The sequence below is a fragment of the Sorex fumeus genome, unplaced genomic scaffold (assembly GCF_029834395.1).
Source record: "Sorex fumeus unplaced genomic scaffold, SorFum_2.1 ptg000037l, whole genome shotgun sequence".
In the NCBI taxonomy this organism is placed as follows: domain Eukaryota; kingdom Metazoa; phylum Chordata; class Mammalia; order Eulipotyphla; family Soricidae; genus Sorex; species Sorex fumeus.
The window spans coordinates 10898587-10926215 of NW_026606094.1; the positions used below are offsets into that span (position 1 = coordinate 10898587).

The 27629-nt window shown below is 40.2% G+C and overlaps 1 protein-coding gene across 1 annotated transcript in view; it reads left to right on the forward strand.

The window, feature by feature from the left end:
• The first annotated feature begins 2332 nt into the window (after positions 1-2332).
• FAM3C (FAM3 metabolism regulating signaling molecule C) overlaps positions 2333-27629 on the forward strand; it is a 35901-nt gene continuing 10604 nt past the window's right edge. Inside the window, exons 1-7 of the mRNA XM_056118043.1 lie at positions 2333-2389; positions 6114-6218; positions 12533-12562; positions 13182-13305; positions 22433-22491; positions 23739-23789; positions 27528-27612. Coding sequence (XP_055974018.1) covers positions 2377-2389; positions 6114-6218; positions 12533-12562; positions 13182-13305; positions 22433-22491; positions 23739-23789; positions 27528-27612 — 467 coding nt within the window. The 5' untranslated portion in view covers positions 2333-2376. The remainder of the gene's footprint in view (positions 2390-6113; positions 6219-12532; positions 12563-13181; positions 13306-22432; positions 22492-23738; positions 23790-27527; positions 27613-27629) is intronic.

Sequence of the window (27629 nt, forward strand, 5' to 3'; positions counted from 1 at the left end):
AGTAAGTAGCCCTCGATTTGCTCAGAGGGGTATTCCGTGCTCTTTTCTTAGACTCATTTACATTACTGCACCATTCACTTGCTGCTTCAACAATCTAAACATGTAGCTGAGATTTGATGAGATTTTTACCGAATTCCTTTGCAGTTGAAATGGGCAGTCCTTGTCTTCTGCTAGACCCTGGTAGTTGCATGTGTGTGGTCACGCGGGCTTACTTTTCAGGCCAGGCTTGTTGGGAGGGCACTGTGGACAGGTGGCAGGTGTGAAACAGTGGCTGTGATGGACCAGGGTGGCCTCCTCAGCCCGGAATGGAAACCGTGAAAGGGCACAGCAAGTGTACACTTGTACAACTGCTTGTTACACTGTCGAAGGCAGTTTCTAGGCAGTTATTCTGGAATTTTTTGCAGGGAGGAGAAGCATGTGGTGTGTTGTGCATTTAGTTTCAATTTTGGTAGAAGCCAAAAGAGCATTTATAACCAGTTAGCTGTTTTCAAAATATTGGAAAGCCAAATATTTTTTATAAAATAAGAAGAAAGGTTGTGTTTTTGTTTTTTTCTCCTGCTGTTGCATGAAGTCTTGGGGGATACTTTAGCACCTCTCTATTTCTTTTTTAGTATTTTCCAAGCCTGTGGAAAACCACAGTAAATAGATACTTAATGCTGTCATTTCCTGTTATGTAAATGTGTTCAAGAGAATGATGGAAAAAAATAAAGGCACCCAATTCAGTGCTTGTTTTATTGTTGATGTTTTCCTCAGGGTAGATAATTGGGTAGAGGAAAAGGAGTTGACATAAGACTGTGGGTTCTTTGGATGTCATCCCACCTTCTCCCTGTCTCTGTTTCCCCCAGACGTTCTTTCCTTACTGTTGGAAAAGGAAAAGCTGATGTCTTGCTTACTTTTAGGGGCCCTTAGGAGATGCCATTATTGTTATGTGAAATATTGTATGAATTGCTGGATTAGACATCATCCTTGAAACATCAGTACCAAAATAAAAATCTTCACTATACAGCTTTTCATGAATGCCATTTTCTTTTCTTCTTCTTGGGTCATACCTGGCGATGCACAGGGGTTACTCCTGGCACATGCACTCAGGAATCACTCCTGGCGGTGCTCAGGGGACCATATGGAATGCTGTGATTCGAAGCCGGGTCGACCCAGTGCAAGGCAAATGCCCTACCCTCTGTGCTATCACTCCATCCCCGTATCTCTGTGTTTCAACCATGAGCCATCACCCCATATCAGTGAGACTGGCTCCAGCCCCTGAATGCCATTTTCTAATCAAGTTTTTCTTATGTGTTTCTTTCCTGTGCATAGAGCAGAATGGGTAGTTTGTGGAAACTGTCCAGTTGAATTGAGGCATGAATTTCTCATCAAATACAGCTTTGTAAAATTTTACCTTTCTTGGGGCTGGAGAGCTAGTGCAGGGCTTAAGGCACTGGCCTTAAACATGCCAATCTCAGTATCAACCAGAAAGATCATACCCAACCCTCCCACCCGTGTGACCCAACCCCCTCGTCTCCCTTCCCCATATCAAATAAAATTTTGCCAATCTCTGTGTATTTCTTAGGAGAGAAATATGCACATACTCAGAGAGTTTTTCCCCAGCATCTGTTTCTTGTTGATACTAGAGTAGCATCAGAATTATTTCTTCATTTGCCATTTACCAGGCGCTGTCTGTAATGAGAGATGCCAGCATGTTTAACATTTCAGTTCTGCTCTTCCGAATGTATTATTTTACAAACCTAAATTGAAAACACGAAGAGGAAAAGAACCTGGGTGTTCAAACAACTAGCCGTTGCTGTAAGTGCTTGTCACAGTGTCATCTGAATTATGTTGAACTAAAAATGAAGTGTCATCGCACAAGCCCTGGGGCAGGAGACTGACCAGAATCCGAGTTCCGTTTCTCCAAGTCATTTTTCCTGTGGCTTGTAAGCAGCTTAGCCTCTTTGGACTCCAAGTGCAAATTGAAGGTCCAAACTAAATACCGAGAGTTCCTTATCGATCCGTAATCACATTTCTTTCAATAAGGCATTGTTCCCATTCACATGGCTTGGTGGCTGGTCATATTTGTTCCTTGAATTAGGGTGTTGGGGACACAGCACATAAAATACAAACCATCCATTCAAGAGTTCTTTTATGGTCCAGTGGAAGCTGCCAGGCTCAGGGATAAGTCACGGTCCCTCCCCCGCTTGCCCCCCACATTGCAGTATTGGTAAATGATCTACGAGTGTTATGGCATTTGTTTAATTGGTGTAATTAATATGCTCCAAGTTAAACTCAATCTGTAAGACAATGCTCATTTTAGACTAATAAAGTTGCTTTTTTTTTTAATTTTAGGAACATATTTAATGAAAAGTGCCATAGTCTGGAAACCCAAACATGAGGGTAGCAGGTAAGATATTTTTTTCAATAGGACCAGTTTTACGTTTTGTATAACCTGTTTAGTAAAAACTCAAGGAGACAGTAAATCTTTCCATGTATTGAGTGAGAAACTGAGCTAGCCTTTTGTTTTTTTTTCTTTCCCCTAAGCCTTTGTCATTTTATATAGTTGGCAGCCCTACCCTTGAAATTATTTATGGCCATATATTTTAAGTTATCGCTCCAGTTTTTTGTTATCATACATTCAGTTTGTTTGCCTAATAAACATCCACGTAGAGGACACTATTGACAACCTACACAGACTGAATTTTGATATTTGTTAAGTTGTAGTTTAATGAGAACAGTGAGTTAAAAAGTTTAAAAAGCTTACGTCTTTCCTGTGTATTTATTTAAAGCTGGTATTTCTGAAGAGTTCAATAAAATGTTTTTTGATCAGGTGATTATTTGTTAGCTTAATCTGCACAGCTGTGGTTACATGAAAGAATATCTGTTACTTTGGCAGCAGATTGAAGAAATTGCAAGACATCACTTGATAGTGATAGTATTTGGATAATTACTATTTTTTACTGGGATGGGACTGACCTTAAGTGGTACCTGTGATTGAGCTTGGGTTGGCTGTGTGCAATGCAAATGCTCTATCTGCCTGACCCTCTGGCCTCAGAGTAGTTACTATAACATTATACAGTGACATATATATTAATTGGAAATAGCAATAACTATTCTCTACTCTAATAGGGAAAACAAATGTGTTCCCTTAACCCCTGTCCTTCCTCCAGCACAACCAGTAATGGAAAGCACGCTCTATAGAAATCTCTACTCTCTGGCCAACATAAGAGAGAGTATGTAATTTTTCAAAACGTAGAGTTTTTGTCTGAATTATTATATTACCAGGAAACAAAATTTTCTTATGGGCAGCACCTCCTAGCAGTACTTAATGTCTGGGTGGATAAAAAAGTCTTCCAATTTTATTTATTTTTTTTATTGTTTTGCTTTTTGGGTCACACCCAGCGATGCACAGGGGTTACTCCTGGCTCTGCACTCAGGAATTACTTCTGGCAGTTCTTGGGGGACCATATGGGATGCTGGGAATCGAACCTGGGTCAGCCGCGTGCAAGGCACACACCCTACCCGTTGTGCTATCGCTCCAGCCCCAAGTCTTCGTTTTTAGTCCCAGTTGTATAGAATTGGGTGCAAGTGATTCATAATGCCTTTGTAGAAATTTGAATATTGGGTTCCCTTGGTCATGTAATTCAAAGTGTCCCTTTTTCAGTCGCTTGACAAGTATTGAAGCAACAAAGTTCCTTAAACTAGAGTTTGTTGCTTAATAAAATGTCTTTTCTTATATATATAAGCAACAAACTCTAGTTTAAGGAACTTTGTTGCTATATATATATATATATATATATATATTTGTTTGTTTTAGGGCCACACCTGGCTGTATTGAGGGCTTATTCCTTGCTTGCACTCAGGGGTCACTCCTGCACTCCTGGTGGTGGTGCTCAGGGAACCATATGGGGTGCCGGGGATTAAATACTGGTTGGCTGTAAGACAAATGCCCAACCCGCTGTACTATTGCTCTGGCTCCAGCATGCAAATCTTAAAAGTATTTGTTTACACAATGATTTAAAAGAATAGAAGCATGTTTCCTTTTTCTCACAATCTGCATTTAATGCACTTGCAATTAATTTTAGTCAATTTTTAAAAATCTTATAGTTAATACCAGTGTTCACTGATAGGACATTGTTTACCCTGGGCTTGTTTTGTATTTGAAACTATTTCTATAGTTTGGATCATTTACTGAACTACTTTTACTGAACAAGTAAAAATAAGGATGGTTAGCTTTGTATTACTGTCTTTTTTTTCCCACCCCCCCTTTTTTGGATCACACCTGGCAATGCACAGGGGTTACTCCTGGCTCTGCTCTCAGGAATTACTCCTTGTGGTGCTCAGGGAACCATATGGGATGCTGGGAATCAAACCCGGGTTGGCCGTGTACAAGGCAAAATACCCTACCTGCTGTGCTATCACTCCAACCCTTTGTATTACTGTCGTGTCTTAACCAACTTCTTCAAATAAAAATGCCTGGTGTCTTTGAAATATCCTTGGCCATATTCTTTTTATGTGTGTGGTTCCAGGAATTGCAGGCTCATGCTCTTCTGTCTAGCTGCCACACGGCCTTTTCTTGCCCGTATTCTTAAGGGGAAAGCGCCTAAAGCTTCTGCTTTTCGGTTTGTGAAGAACAGGAAGATACTCGGATTTGTTCAGTCCATCGCCTGAAAGAAGAAAGTTAAGAACTCTTCAGTGGTCTGGGCAGGCACTTCCATGTCCAGAGTAAATGGTGGCTCTGAATGCAGGCCACAGTGGAACCGGAGGCCTCTAGGTGCCTGCGAGCTTCCTCACACAAGCTCCAGGACTTGGCCTGTGGAGGGTCAACTGGTCTTCACCAGCTGCTCCTCTCAGGGCTCTCATCTCTTACCTGTTACTTTCTCAGCCTCTAAGTATTCTTTTCCTTAGAGGTTTTGTGCCCTCCTAGTTTCTCCCATGTTCCAGTGCAAATGCATAGGTCTTAGTTTAAAACTTAGTTCTGCCCTGACATGTGAACCTGTGTAAGTAATCTGAATCATTGGCCTTTTTTTCCCTTTAGGTAAATGAAAATACTTTGAAAAAAAAAGTGAAGATGAGATTATGTTCATAAAGCATTTGGCCCGTAGGAGCCATCAGTGTTATATATATGTGTCATGTCTATGTGTGTGTATATGCACGTATTTGGTCTATGTACATGTGTGATCAGCTAGTTTAGTGTTGATTCAGGTGGAGCTTGATATTTAATAATGTAATATTTTAAGATTTCAAACTCAAATTAAAAAAGTTTTATGTATTTGTGGTATAGATCCCCAGCGCCACATGCCTACTTCTCATGTGTCCCCAAGGTTGTCCCCATGAACAGTAGGTAAAGAAAGATGTGCTTAGATGCTCTGAGCATGTAGGCCTGAGCAGTACTGTATCAACGGACCACACTTAAGGCCTACACAATGACAACATGCATAACCAAGAGTCGCCCCCTGGGCCCCTAAGCACTGCCTGAGATTCTCCCCATGCATGCACGTAAAAATGCATGCCCCCCACAACAATACAACAGTAGGCCATTAGTGTAAACTAATGTATTTGAAAATTAAGTAATGTTATCAGCATATTTGGTGGTAAAGCTCTGTTAGCCAAAATACTTTGCTGGTGTAGCCAAGCAACAATGATGTTGGTCATTATTTACACATTAAATTAGGCAGATGACTAGGGAAATTTATTATCTATACCGATAGGCTAATCTGATTATTCTTAGATTAGGAAAATCCCTTCTTGATGATGGATTGTTGGTATAGTTTTTGTTGTCACTCGGGTTAAAATTAAATAGGTAAAATATAGAAATTTATTATGCTTAAAAATGGGGGGGGAGGGGTCTCAGGTAGTGCAGTAGGAAAGGTGCTTGCATTGCCCACAGTTGACCTAGGGTCGATCCTTATCACCCCATATGGTCCCTGAGCCCACTGGGAGTGATTTTGAGCTTGGAGCTAAAAATAAATCTTGAGCACTTCACGGTGTGCACCACACCACCTCTCTCTCTCTCAAAAAAAAGTTTTATTTATTTTTTTTAAAGAAATGTGTATTTTTTTCCCCTTGGAAATGCAGTAATACAAATTTTGTTGGTGAATTATTCATGATGAATTATTTCTACCCTGTAGGTGCTGCAAAGTTGGTGGTAGCTGTGGCAGTATTTTTACTGACATTTTATGTTATTTCTCAAGTATTTGAAATAAAAATGGATGCAAGTTTAGGAAATCTATTTGGTAAGTTTGGGTTTTATCCCTTTCTTAAATCTTGTATTTGATATGGTTGTCTTTAACTTCTTACCTGTTGTCATCATTGATTCATTCTACTATTTAGTCTGTCTAGGGAAGAAAATGTAGTTGCATTGCTAAGTTGATTCATTTGATTTTCCGGAGATATGTAATAGCAGGTTCTAAAATTTATTTAGCACAGAGCATGGATATTTTTAATGGATATTTTATATAAGATTAGGAACAGTAAGCATGCATTCTAAATTCACATTTTAGACACTACCACACCTAAGCCTAAATTGTTCCATGTGAGTTGCCTGCTAGAAAACTTGAAACAAAAAATAGCCTGCCCTTAATAAGTGAGTAGAAATCATAATGCTGACTACAGCAAGCCATCAAGCTTTTCTGCTATTTCTTTGTCTCTGTGGCATTATCCTTTCACCCACTCAATGTTGCTTGTCTTGTGAATGTACCAGTCACCCAGTTTTCAAACAAAATCCTTAGGTTAATAAAATCAGGCAAGCTTTGGAATACTTAAATAAGCTTTAAGGTATTACATAGGGTATCAAAATATAATACAGAAGAAGTGGGACTCTGACACCCAAAAGCACGGTTTTGACCTCGAAGACCCTTTTGTTGAGGTTTCTCTAAATGGTGAGTTTTACTTTTCATAAATTAATATTTGGTAGTGATCCTCAAGTCTTAAGTCATTTCCTCTCACATTTAGTTTGAAGCCAAGTGAAACTAAGCCAAGTTTTCAGCTTCTCAAACTTTAATGTCAACAAACTTTCCAGAGAACTATGGTAAGTTCAATTTGGAAGGGCCCAGATCTCAGTGGAGCAGGCTTTCAGCGTGGCGAAGCTGCCACCCCTCCAGAGCGTTGGCATGTAGTGTCAATTCCTGCCCGAACATTTCCAGGTGACTTTTAGAGTCATCACTTAAAAGAACTTCCTTTATTGAATTGAATATTGTCTTTTGTGGTCTTAGGTCATTTTCAGTCGGCTTGATGGCACTACTCCTGGAACTCTCTTCCACGTTAATGATCCCTACAATTCTCCTTCTGCTGTAGTTTAACAAGTTTCTATCTTTTTTTTTTTTTTGCTTTTGTTTTTGCATTTTGGGTCACACCCAGCTATGCTCGGGGGTTTCTTCCTAGCTCTGCACTCAGAAATTACTCCCTGGCAGTGCTTGGGGGGACCTTTGGGACAACGGGGATCAAACCCAGGTTGGCTGCATGCAAGGCAAATGCCCTACCCGCTGTGCTTTTGCTCTGCCCGATTTCTGCTTTTTCAAGTCTTGTAATCCTCCCTGCCAGCTGTTTTTCTTGATGTCCTTGTTATTCTCTTTCTGAATAATTCACATTTCAGCCACTATGCGTTTGCCTTGCACGCAGCCAACATGGTCAACCCGAGTTCAATTCCTCCGCCCCTCTCGGAGAGCCCAGCAAGCTACCAAGAGTATCTCGCCCACACGGCAGAGCCTGGCAAGCTCCCCGTGACGTATTCAATATGCCAAACACAGTAACAACAAAGTCTCCAATGGAGACGTTACTGGGCCCGCTCGAGCAAATCGATGATCAACGGGAGGGCCTTTACCTTTTTACCTTATCTTAGTGAAGGAAGGTAGTGTAGAGTAGTTGTGGTAGAGTGAACCTGGACTGCTGCTCCATTGTGTGGTTCCCTTCCCACAGAGGAGCCAGCCTGGTGGTCCTTAGTGCAACTGATTTCTGTGGCCTGATGGAGCAGAAACCACTCTGAAGACACGGAGGTCTTGCTCAGTGTTGCATGCAATGATTACAGGAAACACTGCTGAAAAAGGTTCATTAATGGCGAGGGAAGCAGATTGAGATATTAGAAGCAGAGATGAGTTATCAGTGTTATTTGTCTTTGAAGGAATGGAGAGACTTTATTTTATAGACCTTGGGCAGAGGTTCAGTGAATAACAAATAAGGGAACACATTGACCTGACACAGAAGGGTGGAAGGATCTTTGAGAAAAGGAAAACAATGGGACCATTGTTACCCAGAGAAAATCACTTTGGCTAAAGGCTTACAGAGATTCTGAAGATTCTGAGTGAAGCCCAGTTACTGGTCCTGGTTTACATCTGTGTCCATTCTGGACTGTTTCCATAAACATCTCAGGATGTCTTTACCACTTTTTTTGAATCCTTGCTGTCCTCTGATCTCATCACTGCTGAACTAATTGTCTTAAAAGCCATGAACCCATCGTGCTTTGATTCTGGGAGTCTAACTCTAGACTTCCTACACCCAACCTGCCTTCTCCGAATGTCCTCACCAGTGGCCCCCTTGCTTTGCCAAGAGTGGCACGTGATCTCTAGACAGATTCTACATCCTGCTCCTTTTATCTCAGCCTTCGCTTACACCAGTTCCTCGTTTTATGTGTCTTTCTCATCCCCCTCATCTGTTAAGCCTTCTCCTTTTTTCAAAACCGATAATGCCCCTTCTTTAGAGAAATCATATCCGAACACCCTCTTTTCCTATTAGAGTTCATTGCCCTTTTTTTTTTTCTGAACCGTTCACTCCAGTGCATAGTAGTTCTAAGATTTATCAATTTGCTACCAGTTTGTTTCTGTTTTACATTATAGAATTTCTTTTCCTTTTTTTTGCACATATTCAGTCCTTTTACTAGAGAATGGGTTGAGAAGGCAATGATATCTTGATGTGTGGCCCTGTGGGTAGTAAATGCTGATTGAATGGAAAATGAGTGTAGAAGAATGAGGATTAGGGTTTTTGAGTTGGGAATAAGATTACATTCCAGGTGGGTTTTATTCCCTAGCATTACCCCATTTGCCAGGTGCAGTTTCAGTTCTTTGCTGTGCTCATACTCTGTACTTGTGCAGCAACCTCTTTTATTTATAAAAATGATCTGTTTCGACTCCAGGTATTAAATTCTCTGAATTGCTGTCTTAGTGAAGGGCTTTTAGTTGAGATGAATAGTGGATGAAAGTTACTTTTCATCTGGACAGCAGAATGTTTCACTAGAGTTTTTTTAACCTTTAAGCTTCCTTTTTTCTTATTCTTTCAGAGTTAAATGAGGTGGATATCTGCTTCAACTCCCTTCACTTTTGACTAGCTAGAGTTAGTCTCCCAGAATCAAAGAAGCACTTCTTTTCCCCAAAGTTGTATCCCAGTTAATACTTTGAATTAGCATTTACAAAATTATTTCTTAAACTTTACACCCAGGCTCGTTTGACCATTTTAGAAACTCTTTTTCTGATTTCTCTTCTGCAGCCTGTTTGTCAGCCTGTAGTACTTTTCCTCTAAGTGCCATTTGGTAATTGAGATTTCTAAGATTTTTCTCAGAGGGTTTGCTCTAGCGGGCCCAGTAACGTCTCCATTGGAGACTTTGTTGTTACTGTGTTTGGCATATTAAATACTCTCGGTAGCTTGCCGGGCTCTCCGAGAGGGGCGGAGGAATCGAACTCGGGTCGGCCATGTTGGCCGCTTGTAAGGCGAACGCCCTACCGCTGTGCTATCACTCCCGCTCGAGCAAATCGACGATCAACGGGAGGGCCTTTACCTTTACCTTTACCTTCTCAGAGGGAAAAATAAAAAACGCAGAGCCCTCCTTTTCCTTCAAATCCCTTCTTTGAGTGTTGTCATACAATTGTTGATTTTCCAATTTCAGTCTTCATCCTAGGTCTCATTTCCAGCTGACCTCCAGATATTCCTACTCGGTCTTCCTCTGAGTATCTTCAGATATTGTCAGCCCCACACAGATACCAGCCTCTCCCCACCGCTCACAGATACACACTAGCTTGTAAACTTCTGAACTGCAAAGATGGTGGTTTTTTTTGTTGTTGTTGTTATTGTTTTTCTTAGCTTGTGTGAAGAAAGAAATGAGTCTAAAGCCAAAGGTCTGAGAGAGAAACTTGTTTCCCCTTTCGATCACCCCTCTCTCCCAAACCTCAATCTCATCTTTTCTCAAGTCCTGCCAGTTTTCTTCCTCTCCTTGCTTGGCTCTTGCCTGCTTCCAGCGAATCAGCAGAACTTGTCTTTGTTTTGGCTGCTTCCCTTTAATACCTGAATTGCTGTAATCAGTGCCCTTGTCCTTGTGGACTTGGCTTCTGCCCTTGAGCTCTCTGCCGTCCCTTCATCACGCCTCAGTCCGGGGGATGATTCCGATTGTTCTGGCTTTTTGCTTTTCCCTGGCGAAAGTAGGTCTGTCTTTTAAACAAATCATGGTAAGACCACAGACATTCATTTTCATTTTCGGAGGCGTTTGCAGTATGCATTTCGCGTCAGGAAGGGATATAGGCATTTGAAAACTAGTTCTCCCACTTGCAAAGTGTGACTTAGAACAAATCAGATGAACAGACCACTTCGTTCCTAATCTGTTTCTTTTTAAAACAAGGTTGAAGATCAAATCTGTAACAGTAGAATCCCTAAGGATTCATGCTTGTTCAGGACAAAGTGGAGTTGAAGGCTTCTAGTGTTAATGGTTTTTAATCCTCGGTTGCTGTAGCACTGTAGCACTGTCCTCCCGTTGTTCATCGATTTTGCTCGAGTGGGCCCAGTAGCGTCTCCATCGTGAGACTTGTTACTGTGTTTGGCATATCGAATACCTCACGGGGAGCTTGCCAGGCTCTGCTGTGCAGGCGAGATACTCTCGGTAGCTTGCCGGGCTCTCCGAGAGGGGTGGAGGAATCGAACCTGGCTCAGCCGTGCCGGCTGCATGCAAGGCCAATGCCCAAGTCACTGCTTTTGTTTTGCCATTAATGAAAGTGAGCCTTGGAACAGATGATCTCCATTATTCTACTGTTCTCTTATGACATAATTAAGGGGAAAATGACATGATGATGGCGATTGAAAGAACTCATCCCAGTAACCCTAGTGCCCTCATTTTCCAGCTGATCATTTTTCTGTTTCTTTAGATCTTTGTCATTATCCACAAATATTTTTAATTATATACAGTTGCAGTATGGGTGCAGTTTGACTTCTGCTCTATGGAAATATTCACCTGCCGCAGTACTGCCTTATGACAGCAGTTGACCTTATCCACTGAGACTTCTGTTGGGTTAATGGACCTTAACATGCTTTAGCCATTTTCCTCTTTTGAGCCATTTACATACGGTTTTTTAGTATTGACACTTTTTTAGAGCCCTGGTCTTACAGGAAATTGACAATGATCTAAAATAAAATAGTACAAAACTGAAAATTAAGTGACTATTTATAGCCAAACAGCTGGCAAACATTTATGGCACGGCACGCTCATTAGCCATATTGGTTCACATCAGTTCATGGTTCAGCTGGTGATGACAGTGGACTTCAGTCGGTATACACCAGTGCTGCTAAGAAGTGCTATAAGATTGAAAGATTGAGAGAGGTTGATAACTAATGCTTTAATCAAGTCAGATTTGATTAGAAGAGTCTGGCTTCCTCGAACAGATTATAAAATTCCTCATAATAACCTTAATTTTTCTGTTACACCTAGTACATTTCTTTCTCCCTCTTTTTTTTTTTTTGTGGGGGGCAGGGTGGGGGCGTTATACTCTACAATGCTCAGAGTTACTCCTGGCTCAACACTCAGGAATTACTACTGGCACTGCTTGGGGGACAATATGGGATGCTGGGGATTGAACCCGAGTCAACCAGATGCCAGGCAAAAACCCAACCTGTTTGCTGTACTATTGCTCAAGCCTCTACAGTCTATTTTAAGGGGATTAAAGCTCTTTCACTCCAACTTCCCTTTTGTGCAGTACACCACAGTCTCAAATCTAGCAGAACTACTAAAAGATAAGATAGGTTTGGGGCTTGAGCAATAGCATAGCGGGTAGGGCGTTTACCTTGCATGTACCCCACCTGGATTTGATCCTCGGCATTCCATATGGTCCCCTGAGCCCTGCCAGAAGTAATTCCTGAGTGCAGAGTGAGGAGTATCCCCTGTGCATTGCTGGGTGTGACCCAAAAAGGGGGGGAAAATGGTAGGTTTATATTTATTCTCTAGGGCTTTTATATATAGTCTGTCCAGCAACAGCTTTTACATGCCCTAGTATTTACATCATATATATCTGAAATCATTTAAAAGTTTGTAGAGTAAGTTTTCAGTTGGGACTTAACATTTATAATAAACTCATGAAGGTAAAAATAAACTGTTCCATGAATAATAAAATAGTACCCTCCGAAGTACCTCTGCATAATTTTTACGGTGTTTATGTAGCCTAAAGTTAATTTTTCATTTTGTCTCTAAAGTGATACCCATGTTTTATTTATTGTATACCGAGCAAGAATTCACTTTTATTTATATGGTCCTGAATATGTTTAGTAACTTCAACTAGACTTATGTCTCTTTTTTTTCCCTTAGCAAGGTCAGCACTGGACACAGCTGCGCGTTGTAAGTATTCACTATTTTGCAGATGGTTCTATTCTGTTTTAGGCATATGTGAGCTTATAATCAGATAATGCGAGAATTCAGTGAGTCGAACTCCCTTAGAAATTACTTTTTTAAGGTTATAAGGATGCTGTTTGATTGGACACAGCATTCTTTGGATGTTTTGTTTCATTAGTGTTTTTAGCTTCTAAATTAGAAAAAAGAAAGTGCAAAGTGTGAAGGAGAATATCTAGTTAAAACTAGTGCATGAGCAGATACTAAAGTGCATGAAATTCTGCTGGTCCTGAAGGGATTTATTGTGTATTTATTAACTGAAAATGTAAAGTAACAGTCCACATCCTTCACCACTCCGAATTAAAAATAAAATTAAAATAGTTGGGTAAAATGTATTTTACTCTTATCAGTATCATATATATTATATCAGTCGTTAGCCTTTTTCTTAGAAGGTTCTTGTTTTGAGGTTATTTGAAGCCCTCAGGTTGGGGAAGTAAACTATAGCATGTATTTTGTAAGATTTGTGTATCAGTGTTTTACCCACTGCTTATGGTTTGATATCTGAAACAAACTTGATGATGGAGTCTACTAATGTTGCTTTCTTTGAAAATGTCTTTCTCCCCCTCAGCTACAAAGCCTCCCAGATATAAATGTGGAATCTCAAAAGCTTGCCCTGAGAAGCATTTTGCTTTCAAAATGGCAAGTGGAGCAGCTAATGTGGTGGGACCCAAAATCTGCCTGGAAGACCAGGTGTAAGTGTTTTTTATCAATTTGGACATAGAAAGTTTGTGATGACATTAGAGCAGATCGACTCTGAGTTTAATGGATCTTTTGGAAATGTATTGGGCATGCTTTTTACTTCTGAAAAGGGTTACCATTTCCACTGTATAATGTTCCCTCTCATTTGAGAGAGTCATGAAGTACTTAAAGTTCATATTTAGTGATGTAAAAATACCGTGTATCCAAGTTTATGTAGCTACGAGGGATTTTCCGGGGGCATTTTCCAGCCCCGCACCGAGCCACATGCTAGCCATAGACACAGGCAGCTACATTTATTTTGATTAGAAGAAATTCTTCATGGGGATCTGTTGTAATTCATCAATTCATTTCAATAAACTGAAATGCAGAGTTCAGTTCCCCAAGTCTCACTCGCCACATTTTAGTTGTTAGTCACTGAGTGAGACGGGTGCCTACTGTACTGAGCAGCGCAAATAAAGAACTTTTCAAGCTCTGCAGAGTCCCATTTGACATTCCTGCCGTAGATAGCACTTTATCTCACAGACCAGCTGTTCTCGTAAAAACGGTCACAGTGCCGGTAGCCTCAAGGCTGCTGCTGATGGCATAGGACTTGCCACGTGGCCCAATAGTTTCCTGTACTGTGATGCTCTGCCAAGTCTAGCTCTCTGGTTTCTGTTTCCTACCTCGGTGACAGCAGTCACTTCCTCCCTCTGACGTCACGAAACCTGCTTTTGGTTGGTGACTTTTACTCTGCTTTGCTCAGAGTACATAAATAAAATGTGGATATTCGGGGCTGCAAAGATAGTGCGGCAGGTAGGGTGCTTGCTTTGCACATGGCCAACCAGGGTTGGATTCCTGGCACCCCAGATAGTTCTCCTGAGCTCTACTATTAGTGACCCTGAGCACAGCTGGGTGGGGGCCAAAAACCAAAAAAGAAAAGAATTTTTTGAGTTCAAGACAGCTTGAATTTCACATAAAATAGTAGCCAGTAATTATGAAAAATAAAGAATGAGGTAATCTTCCAGAAAGGAGGAAATGAGGCAGGGTTGGCTAATATTTTTTTGTCTGCTTTTTTTCTTTCTTTTTCTTTTGAATATTCTTTTGTGTCTGCTCTGAGAAGGTCTTAAATTTTCATCTTAGCCAGTTAGTTAGAAGCAGATGATTTAACTTCTTGGAATAACTCCTTTCTTGTAAAATAAAAGATTTAAGCTCAGTGATGTCTAAGGTTCTAACTCAATTTCTTTCCTTTTTTCTTCATGATAATGATATCATTTTTAAATCCCCTCTCTTCTATTTTTTCCTTACAGTTCTTTTTTTTTCTCAATTGTGTTTTGAAGCAATTGAGAAAATTTAGGTTTTAGAGTTTGTATATTTCGTGGTAAAAGGTCTCCCCTTCCCCTTAACTTACAACATTCTTTCTCCTGTTCACCTTATTCGAAAGAAGCCTCAAGTTTGATTCTAACTGACGTAAAGAAAGCTAAGTAATGTGAAAGACCAGCCCCTTGGAGATGGTCTTTGGAGACCTTTTCTGTCCACTTGAAGATGAAGGATTTAATGTAAAGAAGAGACAGTGTTCACATAGGTTTTTTGCTCACAGATTACATAGGGCAGATAGAAACCAGACAGGCAGGGACTGGAGAGGTATTATCGGGGACTGACTTGGTTTAATCCTTCACTCCCACATATGGTCCCCTAAGACCTCCAGGAGTGCCTACCCTGCATACTTCAGAGTGTGCCCCAAAAACCCAAAGGGGAAAAAAAAGTATACAAGCAGCAGAGTTTGGTAACATAAGAGCTAGGTTCTAAGCCAGAGAATTTGGTTCTTGTATGGCAACATGTAGAATTGCATTTTCTTTTTTTTTTTTGGGGGGGGGGTCACACCCGGCGATGCACAGATGTTACTCCTGGCTTTGCACTCCAGAATTACTCCTGGCAGTGCTCAAGGGACCATATGGGATGCTGGGAATCGAACCTGGGTCAGTTATGTGTGAGGCAAACTCCCTACCCACTGTACTATCACTCCAGCCCCCCCCTCCCATTTCATTTTCTTTAACCTTAAATTGAAGAATGCCACCCTTCCATCCCCATTTCAGTAATCATTCTGTCATTTCCATGAGAGATTAGATATTTGATGATGGGATCATTAAGCTTCATTTTGTAAAATCCAGTCCCAGAGAAGGACTTTGTAATTAGACTTGAGGTCCCCAGGGGAGAACCTTTCAGGGACCACCTGAGAACCCAGAATCTTTCTGAGACATCTGTTTCTATTTGAAAACATTTTCCAACCAGAAACTTAAAGAGTCTGTATTTTGATAGCAGTTGTTCATTGCTCCTCAGCTAGCATTTGCTGACCTTAGTTCCTGCTCCCGTGGAATTTAGTCTTGTAGGGATGAGATATTTCAGCACTAAATGTAAAGAAATTGCTATAGATGTGAGGAGGGCAGCGGAGTGTGACACCTACTGGGGAGTTAGATGAGATGAAGGAACTGACGAGGTTGAGTTCCTCCCTACATAGTTTCTCTCAGTGATGCGTCTTGGAATGCTAACAGCCAGGGAAGGAAGCGCAGGTGGAAAGTGGAGAAAAGATGGTAGGCCAGAGGAGAAGTGAGCAGCAGGGCCAGAGAGGGCAGCACACCCGAGACGCGGGCAAGGACCAGACCAGAGCTGGGGATGGGTGATGCAGGGGAAGGCTCGGGGCCTCTTTCTGAGTGTGTTGAGCGGTGGTGGTGGTGGTGGTGATGATGATGGTGGTCATGGTGGGATGGTGTTTGAATTTGGGCGGGTCATGCTTTCAGTTCTGTTTTGGAAAGGTATCTACGGTGTCAGATGATTTGAAAAGCAACTAGAGAGGAGTGTGAGAAGACCCATCTCCAGCAGCTGTCCTGGCTATGGTTGTGCCGCCCTGGCCCCTGTTGGTAGCAAACTCTTTGGTTAGGCTCACTGAACCATAGGAGCAGATACAAAACACCCACGTTACACTTCAGATGTTTCTTCTTCTTGTGCTGAATTACATGCAGCTCCCTCACTTCAGAGACCTCTGTTCCCAACTGGCTTCTCAGTGGGGGGTGATTTTGCTGTCCCTGCAGGCTGGGGAAACAGCCGGCCCAGTGCTCAGGATTCCCTTCCCCGAGAACTAATCCCCCCCAGCCCTTCCTTAAACTCAGTGAAAGGCAGCCGTATATAGACAGAAGGGGAGAGCAAAATTGGGGTGTGCTCGTGGGTTGAAGGGCAAGCAGATGCAGTTGAGATATGTTAGAGGAGATCAGGATGCATTTTTAAACATCTGGGGTGGGGTGGGGACAACAGGGTCATAGCTTGTTTCCTTTTGCATTAGAGAACCCATAGAATTTACTTACGTTTTTTAAGCATGTACTTATAGTGAGTTATCTTTTACTGTATTCTTAATGCTGGGTACAGGAATATACAAGAGACAATTTTGAGAGATTTTTTTAAAATTTTTTTAATTTGGGCGGAGGGTCACATCATTGTGTCCCCCCCACCCCAACATTCTCTGTATTGTTTTTTGCTTTTAGGATATGTGTTGCCAAAGTAAGCACAGATAGGATTTTTTTTTTAAGTAGGTCTTTCCCAGGAGGGCTCAGCTCTGCACAGTGTATAGGGTGAGCGGTGGGGAAGGACTCGCCCTCTAGCATAGGCACAGGGGGCCTGAGAGCTTGGGCTCAGGTGCTGCCCCAGAGACAGAGCTTGTTCCAGGGTTCCTGGAACAAGCTCCCCAGCTAGCTAACCTCTGTGAGGTTCAGGAGGTAAATCACAAGGATATTATGTAGGTGCATACAAAGTCACTTAAGATGTAACTTCAAAATAGCAAGAACCGGGAAGGAGGGATGGTACAGCAGGTACTGTGCCCTGCCTGCAGCAGACCCTGCTTTTATCTTCCGACACCCGACATGGTGTTCTGAGCCTGCCTGGAGTGTCCCCGAGCACTGAACCAGGTGTGAGTCCTCCCTGAGCACAGCTCAGGTGTCATTCTTCCCACCCCCCCCCCTCCCAAATAAAAATGTAAACACCTGGGTAAACCCTGCGTTTGTAAGACAATGAAGCCAGCAAAAACAGATCCCCCTGACCAGACTTGGCCTATGAGCTTTTGTTTGTTAAGACCTGCTCTAATTTTTCATTTTAAGCAGTGGCTCTTAACAACTTGTCTAGTACCTGCAATTTCGAAACAAATTTCTATTTGAGATATAGAATAAATCTAGAGGTTATATCATCATTTGTGTTTTGCCTTAGAGGTGCAGGGTTGTGGGGGGAGGAAATCTTTCTATTCATGATGGATGAAAGAAAAAAAGATTGAACCTGTGTCTGCAAGAATGACTATCTTTTACATATTTAATGAAAAGCTTCAGTCCTTTGTCCCTTTGCTAGGTATGGCTTTCCCAGATTGAATTCTGGCTTCTGGAAAAAAAAAGAGAAATTGATAAGCTGCTGCCCTCTTGTGGGAAGCCGGCGCCATTGTGCTTCTTTCCTTCATTTTCATCACTCCATGGAGTTTAGTAGCAGTAAAGTACTCAGGTGATCCCTTGGGCAGAGATACTGCTGTAAGTAGGTCATTTTGCGTGTGGTACTAATTGAGGAACCCCACATATGAAGTACGTGCTCTGCCATGCAGCTACATCCCTGACATTTTTTCTTTCTGCAGCTGTAGGATCAAACAAGGGCTATCACATGAGGAAACACATGTTAGTCTTTTCAAAATAGTATTTTTGTGTTTCTCTGACTATACAGTACTTTTTTGTTATTTGATTTTTGGGCCACACCAGGCAGTGTTCAGGGATTCTTCCTGGCTCTACACTCAGGAATTACTATTGGCAGTTGTTTAGAGACCATATGGGATGCCGGGGATCGAACCAAGGTTGTCTGTGTGCAAGGCAAACTCCCTACCTGCTGTACTATCTCTCCAGCCCATACATAGTACTTTTTAGATAAACCATGGAGTAGTTGGTTTGTTTTTTTTTAACTTTTGGAGTAATTATAGAAATCGCCAGCAATTGCAAAAAAAAGTATTTTTCTTTGTGTATATAAAAATTGGTTATAAAAATTATTATGCAGTATCAAAATCAGAATGGCATTTTAGAGTGTGAGATTTTTGTGTTTTACCTTTAAATCTGGGATTCATGTCTGCATTAATTTTGAGATACAGAAAGAAATTTAGGCTGTAGTTTGTTATTTTGGTCTGTGAATCCCTGGTTGCTTCATCCATTGTTGAAATGACTGTCCTTCCTTCGCTGAATGCCTTTTCTCCAGAGTTAAAAATAAGTTGTCCTTATTTTCACCGATGCATTTCTAAGTTCTGCTGGCACATCTGGGTTCTCTATTTAGTCCGTTGATCCTTGTATCTGACTTAACCCAGATGCCTTGTGATTATACTCATTGTGAAATAAATCTTTAAGTAGGGAAGAATGATTCCTCCCACATTCTTTCTTTTCTTCCCCGCATTTTCTGAGCTACTGTAGTAGCTTGCCTTTTCCTCTATGTTTTCAGATCATCTTACCACCAAAGCAAACCTTGCTCTGGGGATTTGTGAGGACTTGTGTTACTTTGGGGAGCTTGACTCTCTTTGCTCTGTTGAGTATGCCCGTGACCGTGGAATGTCTTTCGTTAATTGGAAGCTTTTATTACCATTCGGAGGTTTTCAGCATCTGGGTTCTATGCGTGCTGTTTGATTTGATTTATTTGTAAGTAGCCCCACCTCTTCTGAGCAATTGCAGGTGGCATTTTCTTTTTAGACTCGAGTTTCCATAAATTCACTGTTAGTTTATAGGTAGACAATTGATTTTTGCATGCTGATTTTGTAAATGAGCTATATTATTTCAAAAATGGTTTTGTTTTTCTTAGATTCTTTTGGATTATCCATATTATCATTGATAGCGTATTTTGTCATGAATTTTCTGCATTGATTGGAATAGTCCTGTGATTTTTTTTTTCCTTACGTCTTAATTTGTAGTGGATTTCACTGACAGCCTTTGCATTCTTCACAGTCACAGCTATAATTTTTCAGCATATGGTTGAATTGCATTATGGTGTTCTGCCTGTAAATAAACATTTTAGTTCACAGTTTGTATACTTTATTTTGCTTTAGATATCATACTGCTAGCTGTATAAAATATTTTGGAAAGTGTTTATTCCTAAATTCTGGGAGAGTTTGTGCAGAAATAGTATTATTTATTTTTTTTTTAAGCCATTGGAACTATCTGGACTTGAAGATAGGGGTGATACTTATATATTTATTTGATTAAGGGGGGGCAGGGGTATTAGGCCACATTCAGCTGTGCCAGAGGCTCATCACCCAATGATCATGTGCTTGTGGGGACCATATGCAGTGCCATGGATCGAACCCAGAGCAGACACATGCAAGGCAAGTCCTTTATCTGCTGTAGTGTATAGCTCCTGTCAGGGATACTGTTTATAAAGTATGAATGCAGTATCCCTAATTGGATTTTTATATTTTTATTGGTTTTGGGACTAGTTGATCTGTTTCATAAATGGATGAGTTGTATTTGTTTCTATTTGTTGAGGAATTGTTCTCCATGTATGTTTAAATTTACATACATAGCATTGCTTATAATATTTCTTTATTTTTATGTCTCTAGGGTCTATGATAGTATGTTTTTTTTTATGGTAGAGCTATCTTTTGATAGTATCTCTTTTTTTCTTCTAAGAGTAATTTGTCATTTTCTTTTTGTCAGTCTTCTAAAGGTTTGTTAATTTTGTTGATCTTTTTAAAGAAACAGTCATTTGGTTCATTGACTTTTTTTTTCCTTTTTCTTTTCTGCTCATTAATTTTAGTTTCGTAATTTCTGTATGCTTCATGTTTGTGTTTGGTTTTTGGGGGTGGGAGCTTAGATTTTATTCAGAAAAATTTTTTTAAATAAATTTAAGCATGTAGTCTCATAAATCCCTCTCAGTGTACTTTGTGCTATGCCTTACAGCTTTTAACTAATTATAATTTTGCTTAATTCGTTGTGGTTTTTTCTTTTAATTCGGTGTGTTTTTAATTCCCTTAAAACTTCCTCCTTGACCTACAGATTATTTAGAAATACATTGTTTAGTGTCCAAAATTTTGGAGATTTTCCCATTAACATCCATTGCCTTTGAGCATGATTTTATTTTGGTCAGAATCTGCTCTGATTCCAGTTCTTTGAAATTTGTCAAATTGATTTAGTGACCCCTGGTAACGTTCTTTCACGGGCACTGGGAAAGGAGATACTCCACTGCTATTGGGTAAAAGGTTTTTACTGTCAGTTAGACCAGCCCTCAACCCTTTTACACCTGCAGACTGGGGAACATAGGAGAAATGTTTTGTGGACTGGCTAAGAAGACAGAAACAGACTAATACAATTTTATCTGAATAAAAATATTTTATTTATTAAATCCAGTGTTATAAAATCACAAGTTTTAGCGACTGCGACATCTGCTGCTGCCTAGGGGTAAGTTTGGGTGGACCTCAGGAAATATCCGCAGACAGGCACCTGTCCAGGGACCATAGGTTGAAGATCAGGGAGTTAGACACCGGGTATTGCTGATTATTGAGTTCTACTATACCCTTTGTAATGCCCCATCAGTTGCTTAGAGAGATGTGTTGGCAATCAACCAGTGGATTTATTTCTCCTTTCATCTCTCTCTGGTTTCGAGTCATCATTTTGTACTTCCACTTCTTGGTGCCTACGCATTTAGAGCTGCTAAGCTTTCTTCCTGAATTGACCTTTTCACCATTTTAATAATCCTCCCTTTGCTCTCATAGTTTTCTTTGCTCTGAAAAGTGTGTTTCTTGATGATGTCAGTGTAGCCATTACTTTCTCTACTTGGGACGTTTTTATCGAAACAGATTCACATGTCATGCAGTTCACTTATTTGAAGTATATAGTAGGTGTTTTTGTATTGTTTTGTGGTGCTAGGAATTGGCCTCAGGGCCTCTCACATGCAAGGCATGAGCTTTATCACTGAGCCAAATCCCCAGCCATAGGTCTCTATTATATTCACAGATGTGTACAACCATAAACAGTTTTCATATCTCAAAAAAAAGCTTTGAGTTCCCTTGCTTATTCCCATGACAGTGCTCTTTCTTTTCTCCTCTTTCCTAACCAGCCCCAAGTTACCATTTTACTTCCTGTTTAGATTTGCCTATTTTGGACATTTTGTGAATGTGATATGAAATGTATGTGTGTGTGTATGAGAGAGAGAGAGAGAGAGAGAGAGAGAGAGAGAAAGAGGGGAGAGAGAGAGAACTTCCCTTCTTTGAAGAAGAATCAGCTGCTTCTTTTAGCATAGGGGTTTCCAAGATGCATCCATGTTGTTCCATTCATCAGTGTTTCATATCTCTTTATGGCTGCCTTGTAGATTTTTAAGCATGTATCACACTTGATTTATCTATCCAGCTGTTGATGAATATATGGATTGCAATTTATATATGAATTATATTTATAAACAAGTTTTCAATTTTTCTTAATTCTGTGTGTGCGTGTGTGTGTGTGTATTTGAAATGGATTTTAGTTCAAACAGTAATTTGATGTTTAACTCCTTGAGGAGCTGCTAGATTACTTTTCAAAGTGGCTACACCAATTTGCTTTTCCACCTGCTGTGTTTAAAGTTTCAGTTTGTCCATTCAGCAATAAAACATTTCTTCCTGTCTGACTCCTTGATTCAGCCATTCTAGTGAATGTGAAGTAATATTTCACTGTAGTTTTCTAGTTGTGTTTCCCTGATGGCTAGTGATGTCTTAGCATCTTTTCATGTGTCTCTTGACCTTTGTGTATCTTCCTTGGGAAATGGAAATTCAGACCACTTACCTATTTTTTAATTGAATTGTTTATTGTTGAGTTATAATCCTAATCCCTTTTACCTTTCCCATGTCCCTTTCTGTTCTTTAACTCTTTCATTGATATTGAGTAACATAACACACTAGTAAAGTAAAGTAAAATAATAACCAAAAAGTGAAGATAAAATTCGCAATAAAGGGTCCAGGGTGGTTTGTTCAGTGGTAGAGAGCTTTCCTCACGTCACTCCTTGGCACCACAAGAAGTGTGATCGTCTCAGCTGCAACAGCAAACAATAATTTGTTGCATGAGTTTATCTTTGATAAGTTTATATACATTATCTAATACTAAATTTGTCTTTTCCTTTCAGATTAATGAGTGGTGTTAAGAATAATGTTGGAAGAGGGATCAATGTTGCCTTGGTAAATGGTAAGAATGATTCATTTATGTAGTAAGAACGTATGATTCAAAGAAAAATATATTCTGATATCAAGGAATCACGAGAAAGTATCAGTCATATCACTAAAACTTTCCTCTTACCACCCTTGCCCCAACACACACACACACACACACACACACACACACACACACCACAAAGTAACTATTGGTGGAGATTGGTTTTTTTTTTTTTTAAGTATTTAATACTATGTTCATGTAAGTATGCATTTTGCTATGTGTTGCGTGGCAGTCCTGGACTCTGCACAGTTTCTCACATAAGAAATATCTTTCGAGGCTGGAGCGATAGCACAGCAGCTAAGGCGTTTGCCTTGCACGCGACGGACCCAGCTTCAATTAGTAGAATCCCGTATGGTCCCCCGAGAACAGTCAGGAGTAATTCCTGAGTGCATGAGCCAGGAGTAACCCCTGTGCATTGCAGGGTGTGACCCAAAAAGAAAAAATATGTATATTCATCTTTCACAACAAAGTTAATTTTATGAAAGGATGGCTTTAATGGGAGAAAATAGCATTCTGGTTCGTCTTTTTTGTATTAGTTTATTATGGTGTGATTCTTAGAGGGTTGTAAGACATAAGGATGAAAACTATGTGGTTTTGGAATAGGTCCGCAGTCAGCAGGGGACTCTGTTTTGTGCTCTTTCCCTTAACAAGGTTTTGAGCAAGTCCAATCCAAAAATTACCCCTCAGAAATATATTAAAGATACAAAATAGTTCAAATTTTTATGTCTCTGAAGATAACTTTTTTGGCTAATCAATTCAAAACTATCAGTTAAAAGTATACTAAAGCAAAGCTGCTTAAACTTGGCAAGGCTTTATTGATTTATATTTGGGTTTAGGGCCATATCAGATTGTGCTCATACTCCTGGCTCTGAGCTCGGGGATCACTGCAGGTGAACCCAGAGACTATAGAGGGTGCCAGGGATCAAACCCAGGTCAACTGTGTGCAAGTCACTCCAGCCCCTAGCAAGTTTTTTTCCCCCGAGAAATTTGTAAGCGATCTCAAGTGTGAATTTATACACAGGTTTACAAATTAAACATGTACTGTAATAAATCATAAAAGAACTTTGCTTAAAAGAAAATATTTAAAAAGAATCTATATGTGGGGTCAACCCAAAGTCAGTAAACCCCTTCACAGTTTAAGAAGAATCATTGTGTGTAGAATAATTTAACTTGCACATTTGATATGAGTCATTTAACTTGCATATTTGATATTCTTTCAGGAAAAACAGGCCAACTAATAGACACTAAATATTTTGACATGTGGGGAGGAGGTAAGTGTGTAAAACATAACTATTCTGTTGCTAGCACTAACTTAATCACTTCAATCAAATGTAGCCCTTTTTGTGAAAGAATAGTGGCGTTGTTCTGTGTTCCTTTTATTTCCCTTACTTCATTTTCACCAAATGTCCCGCTGTATTTAAATGATCCGTCATACTGATTATACTTTGTTTTTGCTTGGGGGGGCTTCCCAAGCAGTGTGCCAGGGGCACTTCTTATAGTACTTGTGTCGACTAACTGGGCTGACAGGTCAATGCTCGGGTCTACAAATGCAGTGTTTTTGGGGCCCTTCAGTGCCAGGGATCCCCAGGGAGACCCGCTTCAGTGGATCTTGGGGGCCTCTAAGCTACACTCAGTGATGCCAGCGAGTCAGCGTGCTGAGGATCAACCTAGACATGCACCCCAATTGCTTACTGTCTCCTTACTCTATTTATCTACACACATATTAATGGTACGATTATGAGTAATAATATAATTCACCAAGGGATTTTTACTTATACATGAAACATTAGCAAATGAAAATGCAATAAAGCAGAAATAAACTTTCCGAGTAAAAGACCCAGCTCTCCTGGTTAGTGAGAACGCAAGGGAGTGGGTTGGAGTGGGAGGTGAATTGGGGAAAAGGGCTCGTATGTAGGAGCTGAAAAAAATAGCTAAAGTGATAAGCACATGTGACGCCATGAGTTGAGTCTCTGGTGTGGCATACCATCTCCTGACCCCCAGCCGACACACACACGCACACACACACACACACACACACACACACACACAATATCCCAACATGTAGCCTAGTGATCCCTGAGCTCTGCAGACCCAAGCTCTGACAGGAGCTGCTCTGGGTCCTGAGCACTGCTGGGTGCATCCTTAAAGGGAAGTTAATATATGGTGAAAGGGAGTGAGGGAGGTTAATGTATGGTGAAAGATGATAAAGGGAAGTTATAATAATGTATGATAAAGGGAGGTTAACGTATGGTGAAGGATGGCATTGGATTTTAAGTAGTGGATATAATTTAGTACATAGGTTCATTTCCATTGATAGACATCTGAAGTATAGTGTAATAAAACAAGTACTTCAAAAAATGTCTTTAAAACAGCGATCACTGTATCACTCATCTGCTATTCATCGATTTGCTCGAGTGGGCACCAGTAACATCTGCATTCGTCCTAGCCCTGAGATTTTTAGCTGCCTCTCCTTACTCGTCTTTTACAACGGTGCTGCATCGGGGCTTTTTCAGGGTCAGGGGAATGAGATACATCATTGTTACTGTTTTTGGCATATCAAATATGCCATGGGAGCTTGCCAGGCTCTACCATGCTGGCAGGATACTCTCGTTAGACTGCCGGGTTCTCTGAGAGGGAGAACTAGACTATAAGAGGTTGTGCCAGCCGCGTATGCAGCAGTGAGCTTCCAGGAGCTTTGTTTTATATTTAAAACCGATAGAAATTTAAAAAATAAAAACATTTAAAAATACCTGATTCCTCTTTTCTGCAGCAAATAATTCAAAGCTTTGGGCATTCTTTACATTTATCTGAATTTCTTTCTGTAGAGAGTGGGGTTGGGGCCACACACTTGTGCTAGGGCACACTACCGATTCTGTGCTCAGGGGTCACTCCTGGTGATGCTCGGGGCACCATATGCCATGCCCGGGATCAAATTGAGGTTGACTGCTTGCAAGCCAAGTTCCTTACCCCATAATGACTTGACAGCACCCTCTGAAATATTTTAGAAAGAGCAAGTAATTTGACAGTTGCACTACTGTAATGGTTTTGTTGTATACAGTTTTTCAGTCTCAAATTTAAGTCACAACCAGAATTATTAGTGGATTCATATTTGAGAGAAGCAAACTACGAATTGTTTTCCTAATTCATTGGACTTAAATGCACAGTTTTATTTCTTTTATGATCTGGAGATTTCCAAAGAGCAGGAAGAAGGCAGTCTCCAGCTTGCAGAGCAGGGAGCAACTCACAGGAAAACATCGCTGAAAGGAAAATTTTCCTCCAGTCTGAAGGAAGATAAGAAATAATCTGTTATCTTCGATACTTTAAGTAGTTTGGAAAATTACCTGTCATGAGGCCCTTCTTGGCACCTTCCCATCCCCATCTTCTTTATATATTTCCCTAGAGGCCAGCAGCCCATAGATTTCTAAAGTTATCGAACGAAAGTTTCTTCGTTTTACAGTTAGAGACCAAGTATGATTTATTTTTAAAATGAGATCAGGAGAACTTCTTACAGCTGTCAAAACTACTACAACCCTAAAATGTTACCAACCATCTGTTGGTCTTTTAAAAACTAATTACATCGAAACACTTAGATAAAACTACTGTGGAAATTGATACTGGGGCCAGGAGGGCTGGTGTTTCATAGGTAGATTTCTCCAGATGAGAAATTAAGGTCCTTTTTGCTACCATCATTACACTTAAAGGGAAATGATTTGTGAGTTGCTCTGTTACAGTTTTTCTAATTTGAAAACACTTTTTATTATGGAATAGAATTTAATTAGTGGGTCTTTGGAATCTTTGCTGTGGAAAGACACCAAGTAGAAGCTTGCTTTTCTGGCTCATGTTCTTGAGATACACTTGCTCTGGGTTCTTCACTTATTTCCACTCTGGAGAAGCCTGTGTTCTCACTCAAACATATACTCTTCCCTCTTTCCCCTCACATCTTTCTAAATAAATTTCAATAAAATCTTTTTTTCTTAAGAAAAAAAAAAGTTGATTTGAAGTCAGCCAGTTTTTAGTAGTTTCAAACTTGAGGGCCGGAAGGATGCTGATGTTGTCAAGAGCTGAAGGTCAGTGATGTGTAGTACCCGTCTACTTCTCTCAGGTTGCCAGTTTGATTCATTTCTCAGGTTACCAGAGTGATTCATTTTGAAGTCAATGTGCATTTTCTTGTGGTAGGTGAAGTGAGGAATGACTCTAGTTTAGTGTAATTAGTTGTAATTAATTTGGATTTTAGTGATACCTACATTTTTTCTTCAAATTTTTGAGCAGTACATATGCTCTTAACTCAGTAGGGTTGTGTGTGTGTGTGTGTGTGTGTGTGTGTGTATAACATTTGCATAATTTTTATACAAATTTTAATGTTCTTAGAGTGAATTAGACTGAAAGCCATATAATATCCTTTAGAAAAATATATAAATAATTGTGCATACATATACACTGGGCTGGAGTAATAGCACAGTGGGTAGGGCGTTTGCCTTGCATGTGGCCAACCTGGGTTCGATTCCTTTGCCCCCTCAGAGAGCCTGGCAAGCAACCAAGAGTATCCCGCCCTCATGGCAAAGCCTGGCAAGCTACTCGTATTCGATGTGCCAAAAATGGTAACAAGTCTCACAATGGAGACGTTTGTTTGGTGCCCACTCAAACAAATCGATGAACAACAGGAGGACAGTGCTACAGTGCTACATCTAGACTGAGGCTTTCTCAAGGTCCCCTAAGTTTCTTGCTTTAAAACTAAAAAATATATTGTAATATGGTTTTCTATGTGTATTTTACTTACATCTTGGAATATCAGTACAAAATATATATGGGATGAATCATGGTCAGAAAAATTAAGTTGATGGTGTTTGATTAAAGAACAGTTTTTTAATGCTTCATAGGATTTGTCTTTTACTCTGCATTAAATACAGATAATTCATCTGTAGTGATTTATTGCATATTCTGTACTTAAGATATTATCATGTTGGATAGTTAGATTTTTTTTAAGACTATCATCTTTTTTTTTTCTTTAGATGTGGCCCCACTTATTGAATTTCTGAAGTTTATACAAGATGGAACAATAGTCTTAATGGGAACATATGATGATGGAGCAACTAAGTATGTAAGATTAAAAA